The sequence below is a fragment of the Pseudophryne corroboree genome, chromosome 1 (genome assembly GCF_028390025.1).
Source record: "Pseudophryne corroboree isolate aPseCor3 chromosome 1, aPseCor3.hap2, whole genome shotgun sequence".
Classification (NCBI taxonomy): domain Eukaryota; kingdom Metazoa; phylum Chordata; class Amphibia; order Anura; family Myobatrachidae; genus Pseudophryne; species Pseudophryne corroboree.
The window spans coordinates 24,432,611-24,446,603 of NC_086444.1; the positions used below are offsets into that span (position 1 = coordinate 24,432,611).

The following is a 13,993-nucleotide window of genomic DNA, read 5'->3' on the forward strand; positions in this document are numbered from 1 at the left end:
TTGACCCGCGTCAATCAAGGTGACCAGTGAGTCAGGAGTGAGTATTGATCTGTGTCTGTTCGTTCCCCTTCCCCCGTACACCAGTCTAGAGGTTTGCTCACGGACATGAGACCCTCCTTTATGACACTACGCGCGTGAGTGCGAGTGTGTGAGAATTAGGTGGCTGAGGCCTCGGTGAAGGTCGCCGCTATCCCTGACGTATTCCCTTCTCCGATAGAAGAGAGGGTTGACACGTCTTAATCGACTCGTATTCCTTCCTAGACACTCCGTCAACCGTTTATTTGGGAGAAGGTACCCGCGTCCTGGATTGATTCGGGAGGTCGGATTCGTTGACGCTTCCGCGTACTGCAAGTGACAGGTGCGGCCACAGGTAAGCAGTGTGACTACACCTGCATGGCAACAGGCACTGCATCGTTGACCACCGATGTTACACATACTTACCCGCCCCTGTCAGGATTCTGTGCATCGGGAAGCTGGTGTTGGTCCTTATGATCACTGGCATCCCATTAACCGGTATTTTGTATCACACCCGCCACTTAGTGCATCTTGTGTAATGGGTATTACTACGGTGTGGCATAATGTGTATAATGGGCACTACTACTCTGCGGCATAATGAGTATAATGGGCACTACTACTCTGAGGCGTATCATGTACATGGGTTACTACCACTGTATGGCATGTATATAATAAGCACTAATACGGGTTGGCATGTGTATTATGGGCACTAGTACCATGTGACGTAACGTGATCACGGGACACTACTAAGGCGCGGTGAAACATGTACATGGAGCACTACTACCCCATACCTCCCAACTGTTGCGATTTTCGCGGGACAGTCTTGTTTTTTTGGGACTGTCCCGCTGTCCCACCCGTGGGCCATTGTCCCGCAGCGGGGGGGGGGGGGGCAGTTGGGAGGCTCGTGTCACTGCTGATCTGATTAGCAGAGCAGCGCTAAATAGACAGAAAATAGACAGTGGAGACAGAAGGAGAGGGGGCATGCCAGCAGCTCACAGAGCGCTGGGCATGCCTCCTCAGTGACGAAAACGGGGGCGTGGATCGCGATCACGGGTCCTCCGTGAAGTCACGCCCCCTTTTCCTTAGGTCACGCCCCCTTTTCGGGCGGGAGCTAAGCGTGCGCAGGTGTCCCTCCTTCTAAGCCACAGAAGTTGGGAGGTATGCTACCCTGTGGTGAAACCTGTACATGGGGCACTATTACTGTGTGGCGAAACCTGTACATGGGGCACTACTACCCTGTGGTGAAATGTGCACATGGAGCACTACTATGGTATGTCGTAACGTGCACATGGGGCACTGCTACCGTGTGGCGCAAGGTGCAGATGTGGCACTGCTACCGTGAGGCGTAAGGTGCATATGTGGCACTGCTACTGTGTTGCCAGGGTTGAAGCGAGGGTGGCTCCGGTGGAGCGCGAGCTCCGGAATAGTTAGAGGGCGCACCGCCGATACTGACAGCCAGCACATGCCGGAGCTCTGCCGCCCTCTTTATATGTCTCACTGTCTGCTTATAGCTGTGCAGCAGGGTTACTCCTGTCCTGCTACATCACTCTCTGTGCCCGCTGCTGCAGCACCTCTTTCTGCCCCAGCTGCTGCAACAGCCCTCTCTGGCCTGGCTGTTGCAGCACCCATCTCTACCTCCGATGATACATCACCACTCTCTGGGCCAGATGCTCAAAGCCTTGAAAAGTGATCAATTTCACGGTGATAAAGTACCAGCCAACCAGCTCCTGCCTTTCATTATTCAAACCCAGCCTGTGACATGGCAGTTAGGAGCTGATTGGCTGGTACTCTGTCACCGTGAAATATATCACTTTTCAAGTCATGGACATCTCCCCCTCTGTGCCAGGTACTACTGCAGAGTAACATATACGCACCTCTACTGTGGCATAACGTGTTATAAATGACTCTACTGTAGTGCAAAGGGGGTCATTCCGAGTTGTTCGCTCTGTATTTTTTTTCGCATCGCAGCGATTTTCCGCTAACTGCGCATGCGCAATGTTCGCACTGCGACTGCGCCAAGTAAATTTGCTATGCAGTTAGGTATTTTACTCACGGCATTACGAGGTTTTTTCTTCGTTCTGGTGATCGGAGTGTGATTGACAGGAAGTGGGTGTTTCTGGGCGGAAACAGGCCGTTTTATGGGAGTGTGTGAAAAAACGCTACCGTTTCTGGGAAAAACGCGGGAGTGGCTGGAGAAACGGAGGAGTGTCTGGGCGAACGCTGGGTGTGTTTATGACGTCAAACCAGGAACGACAAGCACTGAACTGATCGCAGATGCCGAGTAAGTTTGAAGCTACTCAGAAACTGCTAAGAAGTGTCTATTCGCAATTTTGCTAATCTTTCGTTCGCAATTTTGATAAGCTAAGATTCACTCCCAGTAGGCGGCGGCTTAGCGTGTGCAAAGCTGCTAAAAGCAGCTTGCGAGCGAACAACTCGGAATGACCACCAAAGTGTTTAAGTGGCTCTACTGTGGCATAACGTACAGCATAAGCAGCTCCACTGTGTTGTGTAACGTGTATAAGGCATACTTGCCTACTTTTGAAAAAGCATTTCATGGAGACATCTGAGATCTGTGTCATAAACATGACTTACATACAAATGTAAATGAGCCCCAAAGATAGTAAGATCTATTTGTTGAAGAAAAGATACTGATATTTTGCAGGATTTGTTTGTGTATTGTGTTTTACAAGAGGTTCCATATACTGTAAGTGGCCATAGGGATCATTGAACCTTATAACAATGCAGGGAAATGGCGCTGATGATCCCATTTGAATGTATGTATCTCTGATTTCTTTTTCCCCCAAGAATGTAATAGCTGCATAATGGGGGTCAGGTGCAATCAGGGAGATTGAGGGACTTTTCAGAGAGTCAGGGAGATTGCTGATATTTCAGGGAGTCTCCTGCAGAATGAGGGAGGGTAGGTAACTACGGTATAAGGGGCTCTACTGTGTGGCGTAACGTGTATATGGGGCACAACTGTGTGTTGTAATGTGAATAACGGATACTACTGTGGTATAATGTGAACAGACAACACTGTGCGTAGTAATCTGAATTGGTACTATACTGTGGCCACGCCCTTCCCCATGAAGCCTAACCCCTATATTTTTGTTGCACGCCTTTTGACTGTCCCTATTTTAAACATGGGAAGCGCCCAAAGGAAACTTTCGCCCTGAGATCCATAAGGTCTAGAACCGGTCCTGTCACCGATTAAGGATTTTGAAATATTTTTTTTCTTTTCAAATGTAACATTCACCTAATTCAGTACAGGAGAGGGGGCGCCGAAACATACCCTTACTCCAGGCTAGGGAGGCCAATCCCAGGATCGGGATCGGCGGGATCCCGGTATTTGGGCCCAAAAGTGCCGGGATTTGAATCCCGGGATTGGAGCATCCAATCCCGGGATTCACGGGATTATACTGCGCTTGCGCGGAACGGTGGGCGTAAGTAATACTATTTACTAATATTAGGCGGGCGGCAGCCATGAACAAGTTGAACGCGGCGGCACTTCAAATGTAGCGCCGGCCGCCAGCCAATCAGAGCTGGCGGACCGGCAGCCAATCAGGGAAGCTGCAGCGGCAGCCAATCAGGAGCGACTGCTGCGGCCGCTTCCCTGATTGGCTGCCGGTCCGCCAGCTCTGGTTGGCTGGCGGCCGGCGCTTCATTTGAAATGCCGCCGCGTTCAGTGTGTTCATGGTTGCCGCCCGCCTAATAGTAAGTACTATTACTTACACCCACCCTCTCTCCCTCCGTGCAGTCAGTGCTCCCTATACAGCCTTCCTCCCTCCAGCGCCGCTACCAACCCTCCCTGCTGCAACCTACACCCTCCCTCCTGAATCCCGCACCGCTACCTACACCCTCCCTACCTCCCGCACCGCTACCTACACCCTCCCTACCTCCCGCACCGCTACCTACACTCTCCCTACCTCCCGCACCGCTACCTACACACTCCCTACCTCCCGCACCGCTACCTACACCCTCCCTCCAGCGCTGCTCCCTACAACTTTCTCTGATCCCTACTGCAATCCCGGGATTGACCGTTTTTCAATCCTGAATCCTGGGATTGAAAAAACGGCCCGGGATTGGCCTCCCTATTCCAGGCACCATGGCACCTAGCTGCACCTCTGTGTGTGGCATAATGTGCACATGGGGCCTTGCGTGTCGTAAGTTATACATGGGGCACTACTGTGGTGTGGTGTGGCGTGACGCGTACATGGGGCACTACTGTGGTGTGGCGTGACGCGTACATAGGGCACTACTGTGGTGTGGTGTGGCGTGATGCGTACAAGGGGCACTACTACTGTGCGACATAACAGTTTAATGACTCAGACGCTGTCTTGTGCATAAAGGCACCCACTGCCGGGGTCTCACATCCGCTGATTACATACAAAGTCGCGCACATCCATCGAACCTCTGACCAAAGTTTTGGGGCCGCAGTCATAGGCGCCAGGTCTCCATGCCAACGCTGCATGTGATTTTTATACAAGGTCGCACACGTTGGTACTCCCATGGGGCAGATGTATCAAACTTTGGAGAGAGATAAAGTTCCAACCAATCACCTCCCGACATTTTTCAAACACAGCCTGTCACATGGCAGCTAGTACCTGATTGGCTGGTACTCTGTCTCCGAGCCTTGCTACATCTCCCCCACATCCCACACCTAGTATGATTACGTCATGCTGACTCCTCCCCTTCCCCCCCCCCCCTCAGGCACCAGTGGGAGGACACGCCCCCTGACGTCTAGCTATTGCCAGGCTACTGACAGACCCCGCCCGTCTGTCGCTGCCGCCCGGTTGCTAGGAGACGCAGGGGCGCGGCGTGCGCGATACGCCGGTGACGTCAGGACGCAGCGACGCGCGGGGTGAGAGGTCGTCGTGCTGTCGGTTGTCCGCTGTGCGCCGTCGGTGCTCGCTCCCCTATCACACGTTATATGAGATATCCGGCTGCCCGTGCTCTCTCCATGCGGGGGCGGTGTGGGCGAGAGCATGACCCGGAGAGCAGTTAGCAGGAAGAGGAGAGCGGCGCCAGGGACAGGCCCCGGAGAGCAGGTAGCTGTGCGGCCCGTGTCTGGGGTACAGGTGACTAGCAGATCACGGTGTGGGGATCTGGGATGGGGGAGGCCAGGGATGGAAGACTGGTGAGGGAGGGGGGAGGCTAGGGATGGGGAGACTAGTTTGGGGGTGCAGGGGTCTGGGACGGGGAGACTGGTGAGAGGAGGGTATGGCCTGTGATGGAGAGACTTGTGGAGTTGTGAGAGCGGTGGGTGCCAGGGATGGGGGGAGACTGGCGAGGGCGGTCTGGGATGGGGGAGACTGGCGAGGGCGGCCTGGGATGGGGGAGACTGGCGAGGGCGGCCTGGGATGGGGGAGACTGGCGAGGGCAGCCTGTGATGGGGGAGACTGGTGAGGGCGGCCTGGGATGGGGGAAAGACTGGTGAGGGCGGCCTGGGATGGGGGAAAGACTGGCGAGGACGGCCTGGGATGGGGGAGACTGGCGAGGGCAGCCTGTGATGGGGGGAGACTGGTGAGGGCGGCCTGGAATGGGGGAGATTGGCAAGAGCGGCCTGGGATGGGGGGAGACTGGCGAGGGCGGCCTGGGATGGGGGGAGACTGGCGAGGGCGGCCTGGGATCGGGGAAAGACTGGCGAGAGCGGCCTGTGATGGGGGGAGACCGGCGAGGGCGGCCTGTGATGGGGGGAGACCGGCGAGGGCGGCCTGTGATGGGGGGAGACTGGCGAGGGCGGCCTGTGATGGGGGGAGACTGGCGAGGGCGGCCTGTGATGGGGGAAGACTGGCGAGGGCGGCCTGTGATGGGGGAAGACTGGCGAGGGCGGCCTGTGATGGGGGAAGACTGGCGAGGGCGGCCTGTGATGGGGGGAGACTGGCGAGGGCGGCCTGTGATGGGGGGAGACGAGACTGGCAAGGGCGGCCTGGGATGGGGGAGACTGGTGAGGGCGGCCTGGGATGGGGGAGATTGGCGAGGGCGGCCTGGGATGGGGGGGGGGGGGACTGGCGAGAGCGGCCTGGGATGGGGGGAGACTGGCGAGGGCGGCCTGGGATGGGGGAAAGACTGGCGAGGGCGGCCTGGGATGGGGGGAGACCGGCGAGGGCGGCCTGGGATGGGGGGAGACCGGCGAGGGCGGCCTGGGATGGGGGGAGACCGGCGAGGGCGGCCTGGGATGGGGGGAGACCGGCGAGGGCGGCCTGGGATGGGGGGAGACTGGCGAGGGCGGCCTGGGATGGGGGGAGACTGGCGAGGGCGGCCTGGGATGGGGGAGACTGGCTGGCGAGGGGGGAGTAGTAGGTTTGGGACGCGGAGGTTGGTGGTGTTGGGAGGGAAAGATGAGATTTAGAGGGGGTCTGGGATGGGGAGATCGGTGTGCGGGACGGAGCAGGTTTTGGGAGGTGGTGGGAGTGGGGGCACTTGCAACGGGGCTGTTCTGGGATTAGAAATTGGGAGGGTGGTGTTGGGGGTGGCTTGTTTTAGGATAGTGAGAGAGGGATGTATGCGTTTGGCACAAGCTGTGTATATTTTCTATGTGATGTTTCCAGCGGTAAGTCCCACGTTGGACAGACATGATGTTTATACTGACAGTGTGCGGTGTTGATTCCTTTATAACGTTTGCACTGCCTTCATTTGCAGGCTTCGTGTTTTTGTCTGTGGCACTTGGGTTGGACAAATGTGTCCAGGTCTGCTGTGAATATTTCTGTAGTGTTCTTTTTTGAGGTGTCACATTCAGAGCTAAAAGAATGGCTGCAAAACCAGTGTTGTGTCCTTTGCGCTAAGTCTCTTTCAGCAGGGTTGGCCGGTGAATGTCTCAGGAATAACACGCAATGGACGTTTATTGGATAATGTCTGCAGCTGTGCGATCTCTGTATTGGCCTAATTGTCGTGGCGTGTGGAAATGTCGCCGGCGTGACGTTACCATTTGGAGCTGCGCTACCCTAAGCAGTGTTTATCATTGGATTGGTATACTTCTGGCCTACTGTAAATAGGAACAAATGATCCCCAATATCAATGTGTGATGTATTATAAGTTCCTGAAACAGCTTTGTGTATTTGTCAGTTATTTATTTTTCACACTCAGGATAATGATCACTGACGCATTTCAGGTTTGCTGGAACGTGTTGGAAAGTACCTATTCTGTATGTTATGGTGGCCCCTGTGTTGCTTTGACGCGGTGTTGTGTTCTCTTGCAGGCAGACTGGGACCATGCCACTCAGAAGCGGAGGAGACTTCCCCCAGAGAAGAAGTCTGTGGTCTTTTATCTGAAAGCACGAGAGCTGAAAGCACAGGATGAGCCCAACTATAACCGCCTGCTACGTGGCTGCGCTGCTCAGGCCCTGCCAGGCATCCTGAAAGAGAGAGAGTTCCGCCTTGGGACACTCAATAAAGTCTTTGCGTCACAATGGCTAAACCATCGCCAGGTCGTTTGTGGAACCAAATGCAACACCGTGAGTTTCTGTTTCTATGTATGCGTCACAGTTCTGGTCTGCTTGTGATGCCTGCGGGTCTTCCTGTAAAAATGAGTTGTCACAGTCCTATATAATAAAAGGCTAACGCTGCTCCTCACCTCTATGGGGGGAATTCAGGTGTTTTGCGCACTGGCGGCCACTAGATGGCACACTGCTGAGCGAGTCAAGCGTTTCTCTGTTCGGCCTCGCACATCCGCCGGAACTGACATTACTGTTATGATGTTCCGTCATTTTGACGGGCTGGTAACTAGTCTATCATGCGTAACAGATTCCGCAGCGCTGACCAGTCGTTATACAAATTATATGGAAACAAAATGAAAACATAAAAAAATAGCAGAACGTTGCAGTAGAAATACAGTTGGTAAAAGTGCAAATTAATGAGTACAAGTTAAATGGAAAATCATAACAAATAGTTAAAAAAGAAATGCAGGTATATGTGAAGTAGAGGAATTGGCGGGGCAGGAGACAGGCGTGTGTGTATTGGTGGGGAGCCTGTGTGTACTTGCCTCTGAGGATGGAGGCCGCTGTTTTACACACTAGTCGCTACTTCTACGTCCAAGTATTGTGATGTCACCAGAAGATGTTTCATGTGTCACTGTGCTCCAGCTAGTCTCTCATCTTCTACTTTGGCTGATATATCAGTGACCATTCCCAATTATATGGATCTAAGGCATCAAGCATTTAAAAATATTGTAATCTAGGTCACTGTTTCTGACCTATGTGACAAGACCCAAACAACAAGCCCCTTTACTGTCCCTGAGATCTCCTTACATACCATCAGACCACCCTACATGCCCCTTCTACACATTGTCAGGGTATATCATAGGGTAGTACCATATCCATGATATATAATGCCTAAACACTGACCATTACAGACAGTGGTAACATTTAAAAAAATATATATATTACATGTTTGTTTGTCACTGGTTCTCAGGATATTCTTTTTAAAAAGTTATATTTTATTGAACATATATAACGTGTCCCAGTAAATAGTCTGCTACCTGTCTCCCTTGTACTGTTCTGCAGATATTGGATAATAGTCTGTATCGGGATCAGTATGATTTACCGACGGTCAGGATGCCGGTTGTCACTATACAGACGACTGCATGCCGGCCGTCAGTATGCCGTCAACGGGGCGAGCGCAGAGAGTCTACTTGCGGGCTTCCTGCGCTCGGCGCAGGTTCGGTTCCCACTGTATGGGTGACGTGGACACCTACGAGTGGGAATAGCTTCTGTAAGCGGGGATTCCAGCTGGCGGAATTGTCGTCAGTCGGGATTCTGGGGTCTGTATTCGGATCACCGGGATCCTGACTGCCGGCAATGTAACTGCATCTCTCTGTATCATTTGATATCAAGGTTGTGTTACATCAGATCAGGTTCCGGTATAAAGTTGCCGTGCAAACAGAGATATTGTATCCGTGGAAATGCTGTTTATGGTTGACAGAATCTTAGTACAAAATGAAAAAGGCTTTGATGCAGATAATTGTCTGTGCACACGAGGTCCGTCTGACCGCCCTGGGAGCTGGTGGTGTATGTGTAAGAACGCAGTAGGACACTGTTAGGGTAACCGTAGTCCAGGTCGTGTATTCAAGTGCAATGAAGGGATGTCCTCATATGGTCAATTCTTGTTCCTCACTCGGCGGCCATGTCCTGTATGCAGCAGGTGCTCACCAGCTAATATCCAATCAGCTGTTGCATACAGGGCATATCCTGTTCATATATGGGAGGTGTCCTGGAGTGCTTTACTTCCTGTCCTGTGTTATCGTAGTGTTCATTCTAGCACCCTGCACCTGTCACAACCCGTGCAGTTTCTTTCTCCTGCCTGGGCGGTCGCTCTCTGCTCTGGTGCTTCTAGCACACAATGGTCTGTATTTCAGTGCCTAGCTACAGATGAGAGCGTGCTAGAAGCACCAGAGCAGAGGTCACTCGCCCAGGCAGGAAAGAGGAACTGCACGGGTTGTGACAGGTTCAGGGTGCTAGAATGAAAACTATTATCGGTGCGTCTAAACTGTCTTTGTCTCTGCCTGTGGCCTTGTGCTTACCGTTGTTGTGTGACGCCGAGTCTTCAGTATTCTGCTTTCCACATGCTGTAGCTGATTCTATGTCTGCCCCTATATATGTAAATCTATGTCCGTAACTGTGACACCCCTGTGCTGAATCTCCCAACCTGCCCGTCATGCCCTTGTGTGTTGCTTACTGTGCTGAGATTGCATGGCCCCCGGTGACCCAGGAGTGGTTCCCTGCTGACCGTTGCACTGTTGTTTCTTGTCATCTACAGTTGTTCGTGGTGGATGTGCAGACCGGGCAGATTACAAAGATCCCCATCTTGAAAGATCGAGAACCAATCAATACAACGCCTCAGAACTGCGGCATCCACGCCATTGAGCTTAATCCTTCCCGGACGCTGCTGGCCACCGGCGGAGATAACCCCAACAGCCTGGCGGTCTACCGGCTTCCCACCCTGGATCCTGTCTGCGTTGGAGATGTGAGCCACTTTCTATACTTCTCTCTGATGATCTGGTGTCAAAAGCCAAAGATGAAGTATGTGTGTGTAATGGAATGGTAGCGTTTAGGAAATATGCAGCGTAACATTCGTTATCTACATGTCTCGGAGTCTGGCTGTTTAGACTAAATCCCATGTAGTTTGTATGGGCTGCTTTATTTCTGCACTCCTCAAAGAGGGTACTGCTGAGCACGCATGATGCCATAAGGTGCTGCTTAGGGGGCTGTAACATACGTGTGTTGCAGGATAACGTTCTTGTGTCTTTGTGATGGGTTCAGCTGTAATTGCCCAGCTGTCTTGCTGATCCGTTCCAGGCCGTGAGCTTCTGAAGCATAATGTAGAGTATACAGTATAATCGTCCTGTAGGCTTGCTATCCATCTGAAATCGGCTTTCATGGCTTTCTTTGTCTCTTGCTCACTGAAGGAGGGTCACAATGACTGGATCTTCTCTATTGCATGGATTAGCGACACCCTAGCGGTTTCAGGTGAGTTACAATCATTATGTTTATTACCATGATTATATATTGAGGTCTATGGAAGGATTGAGCCTTATGCAGGAATATCATGGCCTTTTCTCCTTTGCTTCATCATAATTCTCCTAGTTTGTATTTCTCTGATCTGGGGGACACTGCCAGCCTTGGGGAGTAGAGGGCGCTGTGAGGAGCTGATGGATTAAACAAAACTTTTTTGCAGGAGCAGCTTTGTGAGTTCTGTTTATCTTGTTACTTGTACCAAATTCTGCAAATTCAGCCTGTTTGTGGCTGAAGGCTGTACGTTTTGTGCACGGCTCTGGCCAAGCGTACCCCCACCCACACACACCAGGACCAACTTTGTAACGCCCCCTAGGTTGCCGGTGTCCCCCTGATTGCAGGACAGAAAAACTGTATTTTATGGTACTGACCCTTAAGTCTGTTACGCCCTCTGGGGTTTGTTCATTCTCACATCTGAGTGAGGCTCTTGTTTATTTCTCTAACGTCCTAGTGGATGCTGGGGACTCCGAAAGGACCATGGGGAATAGCGGCTCCGCAGGAGACTGGGCACAAAGTAAAAGCTTTAGGACTAGCTGGTGTGCACTGGCTCCTCCCCCTATGACCCTCCTCCAAGCCTCAGTTAGATCTTTGTGCCCGGCCGAGAAGGGTGCAATCTAGGTGGCTCTCCTGAGCTGCTTAGAAGTAAAAGTATACTTAGGTTTTTTTATTTTCAGTGAGTCCTGCTGGCAACAGGCTGACTGCAGCGTGGGACTAAGGGGAGAAGAAGCGAACTCACCTGCGTGCAGAGTGGATTGGGCTTCTTGGCTACTGGACATTAGCTCCAGAGGGACGATCACAGGCCCAGCCATGGATGGGTCCCGGAGCCGCGCCGCCGGCCCCCTTACAGATGCTGAAGCAAGAAGAGGTCCATAAATCGGCGGCAGAAGACTTTCCTGTCTTCATAAGGTAGCGCACAGCACTGCAGCTGTGCGCCATTGCTCTCAGCACACTTCGGTCACTGAGGGTGCAGGGCGCTGGGGGGGGGGGCGCCCTGGGAAGCAATTAATTTACCTTATTTGGCAAAAAATACATCACATATAGCTCCTGGGCTATATGGATGTATTTAACCCCTGCCAGTTTTCCAGAAAAAAGCGGGAGAAGAGCCCGCCGTGAAGGGGGCGGGGCCTATCTCCTCAGCACACAGCGCCATTTTTCCCACACAGCTCCGCTGGTAGGAAGGCTCCCAGAATCTCCCCTGCATCCTGCACTACAGAAACAGGGTAAAAAAGAGAGGGGGGCACTTATTTGGCGAAATAACAGATATAAGCAGCTATAAGGGATAGACATTTATTGTAAGGTTGTCCCTATACATATATAGCGCTCTGGTGTGTGCTGGCAAACTCTCCCTCTGTCTCCCCAAGGGGCTAAGTGGGGTCCTGTCCTCTATCAGAGCATTCCCTGTGTGTGTGCTGGGTGTCGGTACGTGTGTGTCGACATGTATGAGGAGGAAAATGATGTGGAGGCGGAGCAATTGCCTATAATGGTGATGTCACCCCCTAGGGAGTCGACACCTGAATGGATGGCCGTAATTAAGGAATTACGTGACAGTGTCGGCACGTTACAGAAAACTGTTGACGACATGAGACAGCCGGCAGCTCAGTTAGTGCCTGTCCAGGCGTCTCAAACACCGTCAGGGGCTATAAAACGCCCGTTACCTCAGTGGGTCGACACGGACCCAGACACAGACACTGACTCCAGTGTCGACGGTGAAGAAACAAACGTATTTTCCAGTAGGGCCACACGTTACATGATCACGGCAATGAAGGAGGTTTTGCACATCTCTGACACTGCAAGTACCACGAAAAGGGGTATTATGTGGGGTGTGAAAAAACTACCCGTAGTTTTTCCTGAATCAGATGAATTGAATGAAGTGTGTGATGAAGCGTGGGTTACCCCCGACAAAAAACTGCTAATTTCTAAAAAATTATTGGCACTATATCCCTTCCCACCAGAGGTTAGGGCTCGTTGGGAAACACCCCCTAGGGTAGATAAGGCGCTCACACGCTTATCAAAACAAGTGGCGTTACCGTCTCCAGAAACGGCCGCCCTTAAGGAGCCAGCAGATAGGAGGCTGGAAAATATCCTTAAAAGTATATACACACATATTGGTCAATTCTATTCGGCAACTAAAGAATAGCGCCGGGAATTAGCTCCCGACGCTATTCAATTCAGCTAAAGTTAAGTCGGCGATGTCCCGTTCTCGCCGACTTAACAGGTAGTTTTGTCGGGAGAACGGACATTCTCCGACTTAACTACCCGGCGCGAGGCTGATTCCCGACAGAATCAGCCTCGCGCCGGCCGCGAGGCAGCACTTTTGTCGGGTTTCTTCTCTCATCCCCCGGGGATGAGAGAAGAATTCCCGACAATTGCGGGCAACTAGTAGCAGAATTGAATAGCGTCGGGAGCTAATTCCCGGCGCTATTCTTTAGTTGCCGAATAGAATTGACCCCATACTGGTGTTATACTGCGACCAGCAATCGCCTCAGCCTGGATGTGCAGTGCTGGGGTGGCTTGGTCGGATTCCCTGACTGAAAATATTGATACCCTGGACAGGGACAATATATTATTGACTATAGAGCATTTAAAGGATGCATTCCTATATATGCGAGATGCACAGAGAGACATTTGCACTCTGGCATCAAGAGTAAGTACGATGTCCATTTCTGCCAGAAGAGGATTATGGACGCGACAGTGGTCAGGGGATGCGGATTCCAAACGGCATATGGAAGTATTGCCGTATAAAGGGGAGGAGTTATTTGGGGGCGGTCTATCGGACCTGGTGGCCACGGCAACGGCTGGGAAATCCACCTTTTTACCCCAAGTCACCTCGCAGCAGAAAAAGATACCGTCTTTTCAGGCTCAGTCCTTTCGTCCCCATAAGGGCAAGCGGGCAAAAGGCCACTCATATCTGCCCCGGGGCAGAGGAAGGGGAAAAAGACTGCAACAGACAGCTTCTTCCCAGGAACAGAAGCCCTCCCCCGCTTCTGCCAAGTCCTCAGCATGACGCTGGGGCCTTACAAGCGAACTCAGGCACGATGGGGGCCCGTCTCAAAATTTTCAGCGCGCAGTGGGCTCACTCGCAAGTGGACCCCTGGATCCTGCAGGTAGTATCTCAGGGGTACAAATTGGAATTCGAGACGTCTCCCCCTCGCCGGTTCCTGAAGTCTGCTTTACCAACGTCTACCCCCGACAGGGAGGCGGTATTGGAAGCCATTCACAAGCTGTATTCCCAGCAAGTGATAATCAAGGTACCCCTCCTACAACAGGGAAAGGGGGGGTATTACTCCACGCTGTTTGTGGTACCGAAGCCGGACGGCTCGGTGAGACCCATTTTAAATCTGAAAGCCTTGAACACTTACATAAAAAGGTTCAAGTTCAAGATGGAGTCACTCAGAGCAGTGATAGCGAACCTGGAAGAAGAGGACTACATGGTGTCTCTGGACATCAAGGATGCTTACCTCCATGTCCCAATTT

General features: G+C 52.3%; 1 protein-coding gene across 2 annotated transcripts in view; it reads left to right on the forward strand.

Moving 5' to 3' along the window:
- Positions 1 to 4,879: 4,879 nt before the first annotated feature.
- DCAF12 (DDB1 and CUL4 associated factor 12) overlaps positions 4,880 to 13,993 on the forward strand; it is a 48,632-nt gene continuing 39,518 nt past the window's right edge. The window contains exons 1-4 of one of the 2 annotated variants that reach the window (XM_063957836.1): positions 4,880 to 5,090; positions 7,211 to 7,465; positions 9,765 to 9,971; positions 10,414 to 10,474. In XM_063957836.1, coding sequence (XP_063813906.1) covers positions 4,998 to 5,090; positions 7,211 to 7,465; positions 9,765 to 9,971; positions 10,414 to 10,474 — 616 coding nt within the window. In that variant the 5' untranslated portion in view covers positions 4,880 to 4,997. The remainder of the gene's footprint in view (positions 5,091 to 7,210; positions 7,466 to 9,764; positions 9,972 to 10,413; positions 10,475 to 13,993) is intronic. The other variant, XM_063957845.1, reaches the window with a different exon arrangement.